Here is a 20,824-nt window from a genome sequence, read left to right as displayed (position 1 = left end):
AATTGATGGAGGGAGGATTACAATGCTCTTAGGCAGAAATTGTGGAGCTTAAATTGGGAACAGATGTTTTCAGGGAAATGCACAACAAGAATGTGGAGGCTGTTTAAGGAGCACTTGCAAGGATAGGTTTGTCCAGTTGAGGCAAGGAAGAGATTGTAAGATGAAGGAACCTTGGATGGCGAGATGTGGAACATCTAGTCAAAAGGAAGAAGAAAGCTTACTTAAGGTTGAGGAAGCAAGAACCAGACAGGGTTCTAGGGGGTTACAACATAACCAGGAAGGAACTGAATGAAAAAACCTTGGCGTGTAGGATTAAGGAAAACCCCAAGGTGTGCTACACTTGCATGAGGAACAAGAGGATGGCCAAAGTGAGGGTAGAGCCAATCAGGGAGAGTGGAGGGAATTTGTGCCTGGAGTCAGAGGAGGTATGGGAGGTCCTTAATGAACACTTTGCTTCAGTATTCATTAGTGAGAGAGACCTTGTCATTTGTGAGGACAGTGTGAAACACGCTGATACGCTCTAACAGGTTGATGTTAAGAAGGAGGATGTGCTGGAAATTTTGAAAAACATGAAGATAGCTAAGCCCCCGGGCCAGACAAGATCTACCCAAAGTTATATGGGAAGCAAGGGAAGAGATTGCTGCACCTTTGACAATGAGCTTTTCATTTTCATTGTTCACTGGAGTAGTACCAGATGATTGGAAGGTAGCAAATATTATTCCCTTGTTCAAGAAAGGGAATAGGGATAACCCTGGGAATTATAGACCAGTCAGTCTTAGGTCAGTGGTGGGCAAATTATTGGAGAGGATTCTGAAAGACAGGATTTATGATCACTTGGAAAAGCGTAGCTCGATTAGAGACAGTCAGATGGCTTTGAGAGGGCCAGGTCATGCCCCTCAAGCTTTATTGAATTCTTTGAGGATGCGATAAAACACACTGATGAAGGTAGAACAGTGGATGTGGTGTAAATGGATTTTAGCAAGGTATTTGATAAGGTTCCTCATGGTAGGCTCATTCAGAAAGTAAGGAGGCATGAGATATAGAATTAGCTGGCCCATAGAAAACTGGGTGGTAGCAGGTGGAAAATATTCAGCTTGGAGCTTGGTGACCATTGGTGTTCCGCAGGGATCTCTGCTCTTTGTGATTTTTATAAATGACCTGGATGAGAAAGTGGAAGGGTGGGTTAGTAAGTTTGCCGATGACATGAAGGTTGGTGGAGTTGTGGATAGTGTGGCGGCCTGTTGGTTGCAACTGGACATCGACAGGATGGAGAGCTGGACTGAGAAGTGGCAAATGGAGTTCAACCTGGAAAAATGCGAAGTGATTCATTTTGGAGGGTCAAATTTGAATGCAGATTACAGGGATAAAAGCAGGCTTCTTGGCAGTGTGGAGGAACAGAGGGATCTTGAAGTCCACGTCCATAGATCTCTCAAAGTTGCCACGAAGTGAAGAAGGTATATGGTATGTGTTCCTTTATTGGTCAGAGTATTGAGTACAGGAGTTTTGTGGTCCTGTTAGAGCATATCAGCCTGGTTAGGCCACTTTTGGAATATTGAGTGCAATTCTGGTCTCCTTCCTATCAGAAGGATATTGTGAAACTTGAAGGGTTCAGAAAAGATTTATGTGGATATTGCCAGGATTGGAGGATTTGAGCAATAGGGAGAGGTTGAATCGGCTAGGGCTGTTTTCCCTGGAACATCAGAGGCTGAGGGGTGACCTTATTGAGGTTTATAAAATCATGAGGGGCATGGATAGGATAAATAGACAAAGTCTCTTCCCTGGGGTCAGGGAGTCCAGAACTAGAGGGCATGGTTTTAGGGTGAAAGGGGAAAGATATAAAAGAGACCTAAGGGGCAATCTTTTCACGCAGATGGACGTGTATGGAATGAACTGCCAGAGGAAGTGTTGGAGGCTGGTACAATTGCAACATTTAAAAGGCATCTGGATGGATATATGAATAGGAAGGGTTTGGAGGGATATGGCTGGGTGCTGGCAAGTGGGACTAGATTGGGGTGGGAAATCTGTGGCATGGATGAGTTGGACTGAAGGGTCTGATTCCATGCTGTACATCTCTCTGACTCTAAGTTGATACAGTTGTTAAGAAGATGTATAGTGTGTTGGCATTCATTAGCAGTGGGATTGAGTTTAAGAGCCATGAGGTTATGCTGCAGCTCTGTGAAGTCCTGGTTCAACCACTTGGAATATTGTGTTCAGTTCTGGTTGCCTCATTATAGGAAGGGTGTGGAAGATTTAGAGAGGGTGCAGAGGAGATTTACCAGATGCTTCCTGGTCTGGGGGACATGTCTTAAGAAGAAAGGTTGAGGATGCTAGGGCTTTTCTCTTTGAAGCGAAGAAGAATGAGAGATGACTTGATAGAGGTGTGCAATATGGTGAGAGGAGTAGATCGAGTGGATAGCCAGAGACTTTTTCCAAGGGCGAAAATGGCTATCACGAGGGGATATAATTTTAAGACAACTGGAGAAGGTTTAGGGGAAATGTCAGAGATAGGTTATTTACCCAAAGAGTGGTGGGTGCATGGAATGCACTGCCAGCGGTAGTAGTAGAGTCAGATACATTAGGGACATTTAATCGATTCTTGGACAGGCAAATGGATGATAGTAAAATGAAGGGTATGTAGGTTAGTTTGATCTTCGAATAGGATTAAAGGTTGGCACAACATCGAGGTCTGAAGGGTCTGTACTGTGCTGTCCTATATGTTCTATGTAATTTTCTACTAAGCAGCATGGAAATTAAAATTAAGCAAAGACCACTCATCTTATCAAACTTAGTGTAATTATTGCAAACATCTGGCCATAAGAGGACTACCAGAGGTCAGTGGTGACAGCACATTATCTGATGTGGAAAATGTGATCCATGTTTAAAAGAAAAAGCCGCGTATCATGCAAAAACAAAATGCTTACCAGTGCAAGAATGAAGACAGTGAAAGCAACAAGAATTAGGGGCTGATGTCATTGTAACATTTAAGAAGATTAAACAAATGAAGTCTAGACATTCAGTACAAATTCTCTGTAGTAAAAGTTGCCTGGTTTATCATTATTTCACTTTAACATCAGTAAGTTTTTAAGACCAGAAATCTCAATGAGGATCACGAGATTTCTCCAAACATAGTTACAGTAGTACAATATAATACCTTATCTGATTGACAACAAAGAATAAAGAAAATTTACAGACCAGGAATAGGCCTTTTGGCCCTCCAAGCCTGAGCCGATCCAAATCCACTGTCTAAACAATCACCCAATTCCTAAGCATCTGTCTCAGCTGCATTCATGCTAATGTAAACACTGAAATGTTATAATGCCAACACCAAGCTCAAAGTCTCTTTCTCAACTGTCGAAACTTTCTGCTGATGAACGTTCAACTTCCTGGAGAACTACCCGATAGGTCTTTCTATCTTCTAATCGTCTTCCTGCAGGAGCACAGCATTGACACCCATGTCACTGGCATTGATAGCCACCTTGAAAGGCTTTGCGTAATCAGATGTGGCTAATACTGAGGCAGTGGTTAACACTGTTTTCAGGCTGTCAAATGCCTTCTGACAGTCTGCTTTCCACTGAAACCTCTTGCCTTTTATTTAGCAATTCAGTGAGTGGAGCAGCCACATTGCTAAAATTTGGCACAAACTTTCAATAAAATCCACTCAATCCCAGAAACAGTAATACTGTTATTTTTGTCGACGATATGGGAAATTCCTCAATTACTTTTGTTTTTGCATCCCGTGAGGCCATTTGTCCACGTCCGATAACTTGGCCCAGGCTTTGGTAAATTCACTTTGAGCTAGGTTTATCACTGAGCCTGCCTACCGAAGTCGATCGAACAAGTCCAATAAATGTTGTAAATTTTCCTTCCATGAGTAACTTAAAATCACTAGGTCATCGATGTACACCACACCGTTGGGTAATCAGGCAATGAGCTTATTGATTAGCTTCTGAAATGTGGCAAGAGCATTTTTCATATCAAATGGCATGACTTTAAACTGATACAGTCCATTTGGAATTACAAAAGCCAAAATTGCCTTTGCTGTTTCTGACAAACGGTACCTTCCAGTAGCCTCTGAGCAAGTCCAACTTTGAAATGTAAGTTGCTCGTCCCACCTTTTAAACACAGTCTTCCAACCACGGAATTGGATATGCATCAGTCTTTGTAACTGCATTAACTTTGTGATAGTCCACACATAACCATTCAGTAGCATGTGGATTTGGCACCATTACTATAGATGAGCTCCAGTCACTGTAATTCACTTTGACTATGTCGTCTTGGAACATGCGTTCAATTTCCTTTTGAACCTGTGCCAGCTTGAGAGGGTTATGCCTATAAGGACGTTGCTTAATCGGAACAGCATCTCCTATATCTACAACATGCACAATTAGGTTAGTACTTCTCAGTTTATTTCCACATATCCCCCCATGTGATAGTAATAACTCAGTGTCTAGATTAGAGTGGTGCTGGAAAAGCACAGCAGGTCAGGCAGCATTCGAGGAGCAGGAAAATCGATGTTTCGGGCAAAAGCCCTTCATCAGGAATGGAGGCAGGGAGCCTCCAGGGTGGAGAGATAAATGGGGTGTGGGGCTGGGGAGAAGGTAACAAAGAGTACTCACTGAGATTCTTGTGGAGAGAGGAGGAGAACTTCTTCAAGGTAGGCATCCTTGCAAGAGGATTCGCAGTAAGGTTAAAATCAACTAGGCAAAAGTGAGGACTGCAGATGCTGGAAACTAAAGTCTAGATTAGAGTGGTGCTGGAAAAGCACAACAGGTCAGACAGCTCACTCATGTCATTTTGATTTTTCTCAGGATGGTAACTCAATAATTTATCCCAATTTTTGGCAACTTCCTCATTGTCCAATTTAATTTGAGGAATGTCCAATTAGAATCCTCTGAACTTGGTTCGTCTCTCTGTGTAATAATCATTAGCACCTTCTCCTCGTGCTTTCCTTCCCTTTTGAGCATATTCACATGACACACTATGTGAGATTTCTTCCTGTCTGGAGTCCTTACCAAGTAGTTCACCTCACTCAATTTCCTTTCAAAGGTTCACCTGTTACTGGAAGTAACATTAATGTTTTATCCTCAGTAGCAAAACTGTGACTTTTGGATTTCTACTCTGCTTCCTGTTTCATTGCATGCTACGATACTTTTAAGTGCTGTCTAGCCAACTCCCCAGCTCTATTTAATCGTTCTCTAAAATTTGACGCATATTCCAATTGTGTGGTCCCTGAATTCTGACCTACTAATTTCTCGTTAATCAATTTTCACAGTCCTCTTACTTCATGCCCAAAAACTAATTCAAATGGACATTGATCGATTCATTTGATGCATCTCTGATCGCAAAATGCATAAACTGAATTCCCTTATCCCAATCATCTGGATAGTCCTGACTATAAGTCCTCAACATAGCCTTTAATGCTTGATGCCACCTTTCTAGCGCTGCCTGTGATTCTGAATGGTACGCAGTAGATTTGAATTGTTTTATTTCTAAGCTGTCCATAACTGCCTTGAATAGTTTAGATGTGAAGTTTGACCATTGATCTAATGTATCTCTATTCGTGGTCCATATCTAGTAAAACAAAACGTGGGTAATTCCTGTACAATCTTTTTAGCTGTAACATTGCGTAATGGATTGGCCACTGGAAATCTAGTCAATACATCCACTATTGATAACAAATATTGAGGTAGGGGACCTAAGCAATCAATTAAGACTCTTGTAAAAGGTTCCTCATTATACCAGGTTTTTTAAAGACTTGAAAGCTTTCTGCCTGAAAATCTGTTTGGTATATACAAAAAGGGCCCCACTAATCTATTCAAACCCAGTCTAGTTGGAGCCTGGCCAATTATCCCCTCTCTGGGAAAAAAAGCTCAAAGGCACAGTAACTTTGAGAAAAGACCAACTTTGTGACACTATCTCAACTTGATATTTTTTCCCCACCTTGTCTAGTTCCTTCCCATTTCCACGATATATTGAGAATTTAACTTTGCAAACAATGTGATTGATGCTGTAAGTTCTCTTCGGTACTTGTGACCTCATGTAGTTTATTTTTAATCTAGTTACAGATTCAAAAGTCTCCAGCACTGTGTGAGTGCTGGAGAGCCCATGAACCCTGAAGTGATGGTGACTTGGAAAAAACAAACGGGCTTAGACATCTATGAAGGATATGGCCAAACCGAGACTGTACGTGCTTTGATCTTGAGTAGCAGTTTTGTTTTCTTTAATGAAGGGTGAAAGAAACCATGCAGCATTTTGCAATGAATGGAAGTGCCTATAACCTAGGAAAGCAGTTCTTGGTTATTTCCTTTGGAAACAGCATGTAACATTGGATCATCCTCATTGCAAAAATAACTGAAAAGTTCTCTTCTCCACTGCATCTCCTGTAAGTCCACTCATCTGTTCTCACTTCCATCAAATTTGAGAAACTTGTGGACTTCTTTGTCATTAGGATTGAGACTGGTTGGTCTGCATGCCCCATTTCCCTTGCACGCCAAGCCAGACATTAAAAGTAAATCTTTCTCTCCAACTGCCCAGAGGTGGCTGGTTATGTAATACTGTGGCAAATGCCACTGGTGTTCCACCAACAGTTTGCTTCCATCCCTTGAAAATTACTCTCAAAAGCAGAGAGAAGATCTGATAGAAGCCTGCCATAATTGCCTGAATGAACATGACCCCAAGAGATTGTTTGGACTTCAGCCCAACTCATTAAGAATGTAAGACCATTAGAAACAAAAGGAAGCTTTACAGCCCATTGAGTCCGCTCTGCCATTCAGTGAAATCATGGCTGATCTGATCATTGTCAATGCCACTTTCCTGCCTTAATATCGTGTTGCATTCTGCCTGTGAAAACCATCATCTACTTGAAATTTAATTATACAGGTCAGCATGTTTTACGTAGCCTTGCAGCAACATTTGCAAATTGCATTTTATAGAATAACGTCTACACTACATTACAAAATTAGAATAGAGCGCATCATAGATAGAGTTTTAGTGAGATGGTCACACCTAAGGTGCAGGCAGAGAATAGCTGGGTTACCACCACAAAAGGCAAAAAGTACAGGATTCCTCTGTAGCCATCCCACTCGAAAACAAGTATACAGTTTCGGATACTGTTTGGGGGAGTGGTGACCATTCACAGGAAAACACTGACTGACTGGTTCTGGCACACAGCAGCAAAGGGTAAGGGTAAACAGGACCTAAGTGATAGGAGACTCGCTACAAGGGAGGGTTTAAACTAGATTGGCATGGGGTTAGGATCGAAGTGAGGACTGCAGTTGCTGGAGATCAGTCAAAAAGTGTGGTGCTGGAAAAGCACAGCTGGTCAGGCAGCATCAAAGGAGATACGACATTTCAAGCATAAGCTCCTCATCAGAGAGGCAAGTATGAGGCTGGAAGGAAATACAGGAATCAGAAATAGCAAGATGAAGAGACACGTCAGGCTAGAACACAACAGGGAGCGAGGATTGTCTGTTGGATTAAATTGCATCTATTTCAATGTAAGAGGGCTGACAGGTAAGGCTGATGAACTCAGGGTGTGGATACATACGTGGGGCTGGGATATTATAGCCATTATAGAAACACAGCTAAGGGAGGGACAGGACTGGTAGGTTAATGTGCCGGAATACAGATGATTTAGGCGGGACAGAGGTGGAGGGAAATGGGGAGGAGCAGTTGCATTTTTGATTAAGGGGAGTATCACAGCATTAGTCAGAGCTGAAATAACAGGGATCAACCAGTGAGGCTTTGTGGTGGAGCTAAGAAATAAGAAAGGGGTGCTGGACTTATTGAGGTTATACTATCGGCCCCCAAATAGTCAATGGGAATTAGAAGAACAAATATGCATGGAGATTGGCAACGCTTGCAGGAGCAATAGGGTTGGCAGAGTAGGGGATTTTAATTTTCCTAACATAGACTGGGACTGCCATGGTGTTAAAGGCTTAGGTAGAGTGGAATTTGTTAAGTGTGTTCAGAAAAATTTCCTCAAGCAGTTTATAGAGAAACCTACTCAGGAGGGGACAAAACTTGATCTACTATTGGGAAATAGGGCAGGACAGGTGACTGAGGTGACAGTGGGGGAGCACTTTGGCACCAGTGATCATTGTTCTATTACTTTTAAAATAGTTAATGGAGAGGGACAAAATTGGTCCACAGGTTCAAGTTCTAAATTGGGGCAGGACAGTTTTTTGGTAGAATTAGACAGGAGCTTGCAGGGATTGATTGGAGTGATTTGTTTGCAGGCAAAGGAACCTCCAGCAAGTGGGAGGCCTTTAAAAGTGTGATAGCTAGAGTTCAAGGTCTGTGTGTTCCTGTGAAGGTAAAGGGCAAGGTTGGCAGGAGTAGAGAACTTTGGATGGCAAGAGGTATTGACACATTGACCTGAAAAAATGAGGAGGCATGGCTCAGGTACAGGCAGCTAGGATCAAGACTGGAGGCCTATGACTATGGTATGCCTCAAGGGTTGGTGCTGGGTCCATTGCTGTTTGTTATCTATATCAGTAATTTGGGTGAGAATGTACAAGGTATGATTAGTAAGTTTGCAGAATTAAACCAGTGCCTGTATTACATAGAAAATGCATACTTATTGATGGTATAGATGTAATCTTCATTAAAATACTTTATCCCCATGCTAGGAAAAAGATCACTTCTCCATATTTTGCATTTGCTCATGAAACAAATAACTGTTTCTACTTTTCACCGGCAGTTCTTATGTTATATGAGTAAGGCTGACTACTTAGTATCAATTTAACCTGAACCGATAACTCTGAGTACATCCATCCACATAACACTGAGAGCCTTGTACAAATCCTGCATTCCCTGTGTTCAGTTGAAAATCAACATGGAGAGCAATTTCTTGAAATCTCTGGTCCTCTACTAACAAATGAGCTGGTATTTTTACATTAGTTAATCTGGATTGTATTTTCTGATTGTTAGAATGTGAAGCATTGAGCTTATAATGTTTTTGTTCTACCCATGATCATGATTTAGGTATTAATCTGTGCAACATTCAAAGGGATGAAAATTAAGCCTGGCTCAATGGGGAAGCCATCTCCAGCATATAATGTGCAGGTAAAAAGTGTGTCTCTGATATCTTAAATTTCCATTGAAGTTGCAAATCCTGAGTTGCAGTGTTAATTTTTTTTCAATGCTCTTTGACTCTTGTCCTGAAATTTCTATGAAACGCATTATAAACAAAAATTCTAAAAGAACTGACATATCCACTTTTGAGAAGTGTAATACTGATCACAATAAAAAGGTTTCTTGTGTAACCTTTGGTTCTTTAGTCAGTCACTTTAAATCTATATAAGCTGGTAACTGACCCTTCTACCTAAGAAATATTTATAGCTCCCCAATTTTACAGCATCTTCCAATCTTTAGTCATGCTTACACTGATAGAAAAACTTAGAGATCCTCAGAATATCCCCAAACATTCTATCGCCAACTAATTTTCTATCTCCCTGTTCTGTAAACAACAAGACAGCTAATTTAAAAAAAAGAGACAAACACAAAAAAGGGTTCATGACTAATTCTTGTGTTTTGTTAAACTGGAAGCTAGCAATGCCTTCTCTGTACTTCGAATCATAAAGTCATACAGCATGGAAATAGATCCTTCAGTCGAACCAGTCCGTGCCAACCATAATTCCAAACTAAACTAGCCCCACTTGCACGCATTTGGCCCATATCCCTCCAAACATGTTCTATTCATGTACTTACCTTAGTGTCTTTTAAACATTATAACTGCAGCCACATCTACTACTTCCTCTGGAAATTCATTCCACTCATGAACCACACTCAGTGAAATCTTTAAAAAAAATGCCTCTCATGTCTTTTTTTTTTAAACCTTTCTGTTCTCACCTAAAAATATGCCCCTGGTCTAGAAATCACCCATCCTAGGGAAAAGACACCTGCCATTCTTCATTTGTAAACCTCTAAAAGATCACCTCTCAACTTCCTGTACTACAGTGAAAAAAGTTCCTGCTTCTCCTTCTAACTCAAACCCTCCATTCCTGCCAACATCCTGGTAAATCTTGTTTGAACCCTTTCCAGCTTAATAATATCCTTCCTATAAGAGGGCAACTGGAACTGAACACAGTACTCCAGAAGAGGTCCCATCAACATAATGTCCCAACTCTTATATTCAAAAGTCTGAGCACTGAAGGCAAGCATGGTAAATGCTTCTTAACCATCTTATCTAATATGTGATGCAAATGTCAGAGAAGTATGGACCTGAACCTGTAGGTCTCTCTGTTTTACAACATTGCCCACTGCCCTCCTTTTAATTGTATAAATCTTGTCTTTGTTTTTTTTACCAAAATGTAACATCACACATTTATCCAAATTATACTCCATTTGCAACTCTTTAGCCTACTGACCCAACTGATCAATGATGTGGAGGAGCCAGTGTTGACTGAGGTGGACAAAGCTAAAAATCACATACCACCAATGCTCCGAAAGCTAGTGCTTCCAAATAAACCTGTTGAACTATAACCTGGTGTTGTGTAATTTTTAATTTTGTCCAATTGATCAAGATCTCTTTGTAATCTAAGATAACCTTCTTCACTACCCGCCATCCTACCAATTTTGGTGGTCATATGCAAACTTACTAACCATGCTTTCTATATTCTCATCTAACTCATTTATGTAAGTGACTAATAAAAGTGGACCCAGCACTGGTCACAGGTCTCTGGTCAGAAAAACAACCGTCCACCATTAGTCTCTGTCTCCTGTTGTTAAGCCAATTTTGTATCCAGTTGGAAAGCTCTCCTTGAATCCCATGTGTTCTAACTTTACTGATTAGTCTACCATGTGAAATCTTGTCAAAGGCTTTACTAAAGTCCAAGTAAACAATGTCTATCGCTCTGCCTTCATCAATCTTCTTGGTTACTTCCACAAAAAAACACAATCAAGTTTGTGAGACACTATTTCCCTCGCAAAAAACCATACTGAATATCCTAAATCACTCCTTGCCTCTCCAAATACATATAAATCCTGTATTTCAGAATTATTTGCAACAACTTACCCACCACCACCATTTAAATACTGCAGCACTTTCTCTCTGCGCTGAAGTACCACCCAGATAATGTACTCAAATCTTGGAATAGAGATAAGAACAAACCAATGAGTCAAATGGGGACGAATAAACTTTTTAAAATGCAATACGTAAACCTATAAGGTTGGTTTCACCCATGCATGCCTCAAGGGCATGATATGAACAAACTGGTCAGTGTGGACATGGCTCATTCCAAATGTGTTCCCATCTAAACTTATTTCACATTTGGAATAAGGTGGCTCCTCTCCTTAGTCAGACAGAGGTATATTTCTGCATGGAAAGTTTGCACGCAGCACAGTGATGTAAATGGTGCTGCCACACCAATTTGTCTTGAAATCAAAGGAGTACCAAACCTGACAGGAGGTAATGAATGGTGAAAAGACCCAAAGGTCTCTTAATTTCTGCAAGCTTTCTAAAGGGAGGGTTTAAACTAATGTGACAGGGGGATGGGAACCAAATGAGGAGGTTAGTGGACAATAAGGAGATAGTAATTAAAACCTGCAAGGAACTAGATAATGAAGTCAGCATGATTAAAGGGAAGAATAGGCAGGGAGCAGATGATGAACGCAAAGGGACAGGTGGTCTGAGGTGTATTTGTTTTAATACGAGAAGTGTAGTAGGTAAGGCAAATGAACCTAGGGCTTGGATTAGTATCTGGGAGTATGATGTTATTGCTATTACTGAGACTTGGTTGAGGGAAGGGCAAGATTGGCAACTAAATATCCTAGGACATAGATGTTTCAGGCGGAATAGAGAGGGAGGTAAAAGGGGTGGTGGGGTTGCATTACTGGTCAGAGGATATCACAGCTGTCCTGAAGGAGGGCATTATGGAGGACTGGAGCATAGAGGCAATATGTGCACAGCTCAGAAGTAGGAAGAGTGTGGTAACAATGTTGGGGCTGTATTACAGGCCTCTCAACAGCAAGCGTGAGATAGAGGCACAAATCTGAAGACAGATTATGGAAAGGTGTAGGAGCATCAGGGTGGTAATGGGAGATTTGATTTTCCAAACATTGGCTGCGATTCCCTTAGTGTTAGAGGTTTAGATGGAGCAAAATTTGTAAGGAGCATCCAGGAGGGTTTTATAGAGCAGTATGTAAATAGTCCAACTCGGGAAGGGGCTGTACTGGACCTGGTGTTGGGGAATGAGCCCAGCTAGGTGGTTGAAGTTTCAGTAGGAGATTATTTTTGAAATAGTGATCACAATTCCGTAATTATTAGAATACTCATAGACAAAAACGAGAGTGGTTATAAAGGAAGAGTACTAAATTGGTGGAGGCCAACTGTAGCAAAATTTGTCAGGAACTGGGGAATATGGATTGAGAGCAACTGTTGTGGGTAAATCCATATTTGATATGTGGGAACCTTTTAAAGAGAGCTTGATTAGAGTGCCAGACAGACATATCCCCGCGAAAATGAGGGATAGAAATGGCAAGATTAGGGAACCATGGATGACGGGTGAAATTGTGAGACTAGCTAAGAGGAAAAAGGAAGCATACGTAAGATTTAGGCAACTGAAAACAGACAAAGATTTGGAAGAATATCGGGAAAGTAGGACCAATCTGAAATGAGAAATTAAGAGGGCTAAAAGGGTCATGAAATATCTTTAGCAAATAGGGTTAAGGAAAATCCCAAAGCCTTTTATTCATATATAAGGAGCCAGAGGGCAACTAGAGAAAGAGTTGGCCCACTCAAGGACGAAGAAGGAAAGTTATGCATGGAGTCAGAGAAAATGGATGAGATTCTTACTGAGTAATTTGCATCGGTGTTCACCAAGGAGAGGGACATGGTGGATGTTGAGGTTAAGGATAGATGTTTGATTACTCGAGATCAAGTCAGCATAAGGAAGGAGGAAGTGGGTATTCTAAAAGGCAGTAAGGTGGACAAGTCCCCTGGCCTAGATGGGATCTATCCCAGGTTACAAAGTGAAGTGAGAGAGGAAATAGCTGGGGCCTTAACGGATATCTTTGCAGTATTCTTGAACATGGGTGAGGTCCTGGAGGACTGGAGAGTTGCTAATGTTGTCCCCTTGATTAAAAAGGGTAGCAGGGATAACCTAGGTAATTGTAGATCAGTAAGCCTGACGTCAGTGGTAAGGAAGCTGCTGGAGAAGATACCGAGGGAGATGATGTATTCCCATTTGGAAGAAAATGGGCTTATCAGTTATAGGCAGTGTGGTTTTGTGCAGGAAAGGTCATGTCTTACCAACTTAATAGAATTCTTTGAGGAAGAGACAAAGGTGATTGATGAGGGAATGGCTGTAGATGTCGTATACATGGACTTCAGTAAGGTATTGTTAAGGTTTCCCAAGGTTGGCTGATGGAGAAGGTGAAGTCGCATGGATCCAGGGTGTACTCGCTGGATGGATAGAGAACTGGCTAGGCAACTGGAGACAGAGTAGTAGTGGAAGGGAGGTTCTCAAAATGGAGAACTGTGACTAGTCGAATTCGACAGGGAATCGTGCTGGGACCACTAGTGTTTGTGATATACATAAATGATCTGGAGGAAGGTATAGGTGGTCTGATTAGAAGTTTGCAGATGACACAAAGATTGGTGGAATAGCAGATAGTGAAAGGGACTGTCAGAGAATGCAGCAGAATATAGATAGATTAGAGAGTTGGGTGGAGAAATGGCAGGTGGAGTTCAATTTGGGCAAATGCAAAGTGATGCATTTTGGAAGATCCAGTTCAAAAGCGAACTGTGCAGTAAATGAAAAAGCCCTGGGGAAATTGATTTACAGAGAGATCTGGGTGTTCAGGTCCATTGTTCCCTGAAGGTGGCAATGCAGGTCGATAGAGTGGCCAGGAAGGCATATGGCATGCTTTCCTTCATCTGACGGGGTATTGAGTACAAGAGTTGGCAGGTCATGTTACAATTGTATAGGACTTTGGTTCAGTCACATTTGGAATACTGCGCACAGTTCTGGTCACGACATTACTGGAAGGTTTTGGATGCTTTGGAGGCGGTGCAGAGGAGGTTCACAGGATGTTGCCTGGTATGAAGGGCACTAGCTATGAAGAGAAGTTGAGTAGGTTAGGATTATTTCCTTTAGAAACACAGAGGTTGAGGGGGGACCTGATTGAGGTCTACAAAATCATGAGAGATTTGGACAGTGTGGGTAGCAAGAAGCTTTTTCCCAGAGTAGGGAACTCAATTACTAAGGGTCACGAGTTCAAGGTGAAATGGGAAGTGCTTAAGGGAAATATACATGGAAAGTTCTTTTACACAGAGGTTGGTGGGCACCTGGAACACATTGCCAGCGAAGGTGGTAGAGATGGGTGCGATAGCATCATTTAAAATGTATCTAGACAGATACATGAATGAACAGGGAGCTCTAGGATACAAATCCTTGGAAAATAGGTGACAGGTTTAGGTAGAGGGTATGGATCAGTGCAGGTTTAGAGGGCCGAAGGGCCTGTTCCTGTGCTGTAATTTTCTTTGTTCTTTCCTTCAGAAACCCAGAACAGCATTAAGTTAATATCTTCTACAGAAAATCTAAACTGAAAAGCGTATCAACTTTGATTTTTATTGAGAGTCCTAGAAATGATTATTCCTGCTGCTGTTTGTATGTTTTCATAATTCTTGTTGTTCTTGTTTCAGATTGTTGATGAGAATTGCAATGTGGTTCCTCCTGAAGTGGAAGGTGAAATTGCCATTCAAATGAAGCCTGTTAAACCCTTTGGCCTCTTTTCTGGATACATTGTACAGTAACTCTATTTCGAGTACTTAGCTGAAATCATCTGAAATTATCCCACTATATAATTACTTGTGTAATGTGCTTTGTTAGTTGCTGAATGTGACGTTTCTGATTTAGTGAAACTGCTTAATTAGTAGTGTCTTAAGCAATGGAACTGAGTCAGATTTATTTGTTTCATTTTGACTGTGTGAAATCTAAAGACTGGAGGCATTCCTCCACATTTAGAAGATCTCAAAGTGCCAACTTTTGTCTTGATGCAGTAACTGATATTTTTCTGGCAAGTGTCTGACCAAGTAGGGGTCAGGTAGTGCATATTTGACCCATGTCGGACTACAAGTAACCTCAGCAGAACTTTTGGCACCAGTCTAATTTAAAAATGTGGACAATCCCCTAATCTCTTGATAAGGTACTTCATGTTGTGGCAGGAAAATTTAACAATGTTGAGAATTTTCAAGATTTTGAGGAGCTGGTGTTGTACTGGGTGGATAAAGTTAAAAATCACACAACATCAGGTTATAGTCCAACAGGTTTACTTGGAGGCACTAGCTTTCAAAGCACTGCTTTTTCTTCAGGTAGTTGTGCAGAATTTTCAAGCACACAACTGAAATATACTTTTTTTTTAGATTAGATTACTTACAGTGTGGAAACAGACCCTTCGGCCCAACAAGTCCACACCGACCCGCTGAAGCGCAACCCACCCAGACCCATTCCCCTACATTTACCCCTTCACCTAACACTACGGGCAATTTTAGCATAGCCAGTTTACCTAACCTGCACATTTTTGGATTGTGGGAGGAAACCAGAGCACCCGGAGGAAACCCACGCAGACACAGGGAGAATGTGCAAACTCCACACAGAGAGTCGCCTGAGGCGGGAATTGAACCCGGGTCCCGGGTGCTGTGAGGCAGCAGTGCTAACCACTGTGCTGCCCGTTTAAAAGTCAGTTCAGAAACCACAACACTGTGATGGGCAGGAATCGAACCCAAGTCAACTGTTTGGAAGGCAGCTATGCTCACCACTATACCACCATCCCCCTTGTCAAATTATTATAAGAAGTAGAGTGTGCCCAAGATGCTTGTCTTTCAGCTAGAGTAAGTGCTGTAGAAAACAGGAATCTCTTTAAGTATTTGACCACCGCTAAGTGCCAAGATGAACTTTTCAGAATGTACAAGAGGTGGCCATGAGTGCAAATAACCTCTATTTAGTGAACTTGGAATGCAAAACAACACAGTAATCTCTCTAGGTTAGGTATAGTATAATAACCTGCCAAGACCATATATTGAAGGAGAGGTTTCATGGTAAATTAAGTTACCTCAGTCAATGCTTGTGAATTGGGACAATTAATTCGACTTCTCCTGTCACACTTTTTGTTTCCCCTTGCCTACCTAGCCAATCCTTCCTCAAGGCTTCCCTCTACAATAACACTGAACCTCCATTATTTTGCAAAACATTATCTCTTATCTCCCTCATGTCATCTCCAAGTTCAATTTAGCCATTTGCTCTATTCTCTTATCTGTTTTCTTGAGCTAATTTTCATTAAACTGTGGACCACAAAATTCCTTTCATAAACCCATGCTGATTGACAAGCATTTTGGACTCACTCTAGTACTTACAATAATTTGACAAGTATATTTCAATTTTGTGCTTGCAAATTATCGACATCGACCTTCCCTGTTAAATTTTCCCACCACTGCACAAAGTACTTTTTCAAGAGATTGGGGCTTGTCAGCTTTTTCAAATTAAGTGCTTGTCCACATTGTTCATAGTTCCATCCCAGCATTTACATTTTCCTTCCACCTGCACATTCCAATTTCCTTACCAGCTTTTAATACCCTAGAATGGAAGCAATTAAGTTGTCAAAGTACCAGAACTTTAAGTCCTATTGTTTTTGCAGTCTATCATTTTAAAACAAATTATACTGAATTTGCAGAGCTGGAATACATTATCTCTGCCGAAACAACATTTTATTTTAAATCTGCTTTGAAAATGTGATTTTTCTTTCTCTTATGGGTATTTATTTTTTAATTTAGAATCATTGAATTTTATAGACAGAAGGAGGCTATTCAACTTATTATAGAGTCAGAGAGATGTACAGCACGGAAACAGACCCTTCGGTCCAACCTGTCCACGCCGACCAAATATCCCAATCCAATCTAGTCCCACCTGCCAGCACCTGGCCCATATCCTTCCAATTCATATACCCATCCAGATCCCTTTTCAATGTTGCAGTTGTACTAGCCTCCACCACTTCCTCTGGCAGCTCATTCCATATACATACCACCCTCTGTGTGAAAAAGTTGTCCCTGAGGTCTCTTTTATATATTTCCCTTCTCACCCTAAACCTATGCCCTCTAGTTCTGAATTCCCCCACCCCAGGGAAAAGACTTTGTCTATTTATCTTTCCATGCCCCTCCTGATTTTATAAACCTCTATAAGGTCACCTCTCAGCCTCCGACCCTCTGGGGAAAACAGTCCCAGCCTGTTCAACCTCTTCCTGTAGCTCAAATCCTCCAACCCGACTTTGTCTATTTATCTTTCCATGCCCCTCCTGATTTTATAAACCTCTATAAGGTCACCTCTCAGCCTCCGACCCTCTGGGGAAAAAAGTCCCAGCCTGTTCAACCTCTCCCTGTAGCTCAAATCCTCCAACCCTGGCAACATCCTTGTAAATCCTTTCGGAACGCTTTCAAGTTTCATAACATCTTTCCGATAGGAAAGGAGACCAGAATTGCGTCTGTGCCGACTCCTGAAAGAGCTATCCAGCTAGTCCCATTTTCCAGCCCTAACTTTGTAGGTCTCTAAATTAATCACTTTCAAATATATATCCAGCACCATTTAAATATCTTCTATGGAATCAGCCTCCACCACTCTCCCAGGCAGCGCACTCCAAATCCTAACAACTGAGTAAAGAGGTTTCTCCTCATCTCACCACAAACTCTCTTGCTGACAACCTTGACACTGCGACCACTCGTTACTGACATATGGACCAGGGAAAACAGAATATCCTTCTTTACCCTGTCACAATTGTTCACAATTTTGAACACTGCAATAAGGTCACTTCTTAATCTATTTTACTCCAAGAGAATAAACCCAACTTTTCTCGTCTCTAAAATCTCTTATTCCTGATAGAATTCTAGTAAATGTCCTTTGCAATCACTCCAGGGCTTTAATATCCTTCCTTGAAATAAGGTGCCCATAGCTGAACACAGTTCTTGTATTTTAAGCCTTGGCCAAGTGACCCATGACCCTATCGTGTTGCCTTGAAGGATCTGTAATTGTGCACACCATGGTCCAGCTGATTCTGCGTTCTACCCAATGTGCATCATTCATTATGGATTCTCCTGTACTGTTCGTCCTTTCAAAATGCATCACTTCACATTTTTCATATTATAGTCCTTCTGTCATTGTTCTGCCCATTTGACTGGCCTGTCAGTGTATTCTTGTGGACTGAAAGAAGGATTTAAATAAAAATATTAAACAGTGGATAAAGATTAGGTTTAAGAAAGAATCAAGAGCTTTGTACAACCTAACCTCAGAATAGGTCTTCTGCATTTCAAATGATCTTCTAGTACCTATTTAATCTCCTGTTTATATATTTTTCTCTAAAACTATCAAGTATTTCATATAGGAAATTAGATTTATTAAAGGCATTTTTAACCACAAAGTACGCTAGTTTTAAATTATTATTACATTAATTTTGAACTTTGAGCTGCTCTCTTTATATGTTGCTAGGATGATCCACAACGAACTGCCACAGTTCTACGAAATGACTATTTTCTGACTGGAGACCGTGGCAAAATGGATGAGGATGGGTACTTCTGGTTTCTTGGAAGATCAGATGATGTAATTTTGTCAGCTGGGTATAGTGATCTAATTATCCACATCTAATTTATTCAGTGTTTCAAATAAAAGCTTAGCATCTAATGTATTTTACATTGCAAAGATAATCTTATTAATTTGCTAAATATTACAAATTACAATTTTTAAAAAATGTTTGACTTGAAAATCAAGCTATTGAATTCCAGCAAAAATTAACAATAGCGATCTAGTAGTACTTTGTGAAATGAGTTTGTGTTTGAGGTGACTGGTTAACAAGGCTGGACAGTTTGTAAATTGAAAATGACACACGTACTCAACTTCTGAAGAGGTAATAAAACACATTGATTAAAAATGTTATCATATATAATTGTAGTGAGAGAGACAAAATAACAAATATATAATTGTGTTGAGAGAGAGAAAATAACAAATACCCAACAGTAACTGATATGGCTGAATATGTTGAGAACTCAGTAAGTAATTGTGGAATGACTTTCCTATATATGAGTATTGGAGTAACAAAGGCTAAGTGTGTTTCCAGTACTCAGCAGTCTCTTGTCCTGCTTGCCATGGACATAACCAAGTACAAGTGGGATCTCCAAAAGATATGCAGCCACTGTAACCCTCAATATCAGTAAACTCTGAGCGTATTAGATCCACAAGTTCTGGACCAGTATAAAATGCCAGTGTTAGCACCTAATTTGCTAGATTAGAGTGGTGCTGGAAAAGCATAGCAGGTCAGGCAGCATCCGAGGAGCAGGAAAATCGACGTTTCAGGCAAAAGCCCTTCATTAGGAATGGCTTCTTGACTCTAACCTCGAGCATCTGCAATACCCACTTCTACCTAATTTGCTAGATTTGGCAACTAATTTGTGATTGCATTTTGACATATTTAGTTACTGGAATAGATTGTCTACACAATCCTCTCCTTCATGTCAACCAGCAAATTATTTAAAACATAGTGCTGACAAAGAACTGCTTTAAAAATGTATTCATGACGTGTGGTTAAATTGGCTAGGGAAGCATTAAGTGCCCATCCTTAATTGCCTAAGGTTAGTTAAAAGTCACCCACGTTGTAGGTCTGAATTCATATGTAGACCTAACAAATTACGAATGGCTGATTTCATTCCCTGAAGGACTGTAGTGAACAATCGACAACAGTTACGTGAAACTCTGCAGTCTGGCAGCATCCGTGGGGAGAAAACAGTTAATGTTTCTAGTCCAGTGACTAGATAAAAATACTTGATCGTAAGTCACTATTCCAATTAATGTCCCTTTAATATTAAAAATGTTATAGGTATCGTGTTGGACCATTTGAAGTAGAAAACGCACTGATAGAGCATCCAGCTGTCGCTGAATCTGCTGTGGTTGGAAGCCCAGATCCTGTCAGAGGAGAGGTATGCTTGGAAAATAACACCGATTTAATTAAGCAATCCTTTTATTAGCTAATTTTCTTTTGAAGATTAGATTGGAGACATCATTAGCAGGATTTAACTCCTAACGAGATCACATTGAAGCTCGGCAATATTTTATGTAGGAGTAGAATTAATCCAGGCCCCCTTGGTTTATTTTTAGATCACATTTTGGGGAATATTTAGATTTGTAAATTTGACAGCCTGGCCTTCTCACCCTTATAATATTCAACAAATTGCAAATGTTTTTTTTAGAAATGGGGGCTTCATTGGCATAACGGATTGTGGTAATTTTTAGCTAGATGGTCGAACTTTGAATAATATTTTTCTGATTTTAAAATGCTTTCTTTTAAGGTTGTAAAGGCATTTATTGTTCGAAGTTCTACTTGTACCTCTCAAGATCCTGATGAATTAATTAAAGAATTACAAGATCATGTTAAGAAAATCACAGCACCATATAAATACCCAAGGAAGGTCTGTATTTTATCTGACCTTAACCTTAGCTTTGTCCTGTTGTTATAGAGTATATTATTTGCTCGTAATAACAGCTTGTATGTAATTAGAGTCATAGAGGTGGACAGCATGGAAACAGACCCTTCAGTCCAACTTGTCCATGCCGACCAGATATGCCAACCCAATCTAGTTCCACTTGCCAGCACCTGGCCCATATCCCTCCAAATCCTTCCTATTAATTTACCCATCCAGATGCCTTCTAAATGTTGTAATTGTACTAGCCTCTGCCACTTCCTCTGGCAGCTCATTCCTTACACATACCATCCTCTATGTGAAAAAGTTGCCCCTTAGGTCTCTTTTATAACTTCTCCCTCTTACCCTAAACCTATGCCCCCTCAT

The 20,824-nt window shown here is 40.7% G+C and overlaps 1 protein-coding gene across 9 annotated transcripts in view; it reads left to right on the top strand.

Moving 5' to 3' along the window:
• The window catches only part of acsm3 (acyl-CoA synthetase medium chain family member 3), an 86,929-nt gene that overhangs the window by 52,834 nt on the left and 13,271 nt on the right, over positions 1-20,824 (top strand). For 8 of the 9 annotated variants that reach the window (XM_043711936.1, XM_043711938.1, XM_043711941.1 and 5 more), the window contains 6 exons: positions 6,060-6,183; positions 8,986-9,066; positions 14,648-14,749; positions 18,477-18,604; positions 19,858-19,957; positions 20,327-20,446. In XM_043711936.1, the coding sequence (XP_043567871.1) occupies positions 6,060-6,183; positions 8,986-9,066; positions 14,648-14,749; positions 18,477-18,604; positions 19,858-19,957; positions 20,327-20,446 (655 nt within the window). The remainder of the gene's footprint in view (positions 1-6,059; positions 6,184-8,985; positions 9,067-14,647; positions 14,750-18,476; positions 18,605-19,857; positions 19,958-20,326; positions 20,447-20,824) is intronic. The other variant, XM_043711940.1, reaches the window with a different exon arrangement.

This window comes from Chiloscyllium plagiosum, chromosome 21, assembly GCF_004010195.1.
Source record: "Chiloscyllium plagiosum isolate BGI_BamShark_2017 chromosome 21, ASM401019v2, whole genome shotgun sequence".
Taxonomy (NCBI): Eukaryota; Metazoa; Chordata; class Chondrichthyes; order Orectolobiformes; family Hemiscylliidae; genus Chiloscyllium; species Chiloscyllium plagiosum.
Note: the sequence above shows the minus strand (reverse complement) of the source record. Positions and strands in the feature narration are given on the sequence as shown.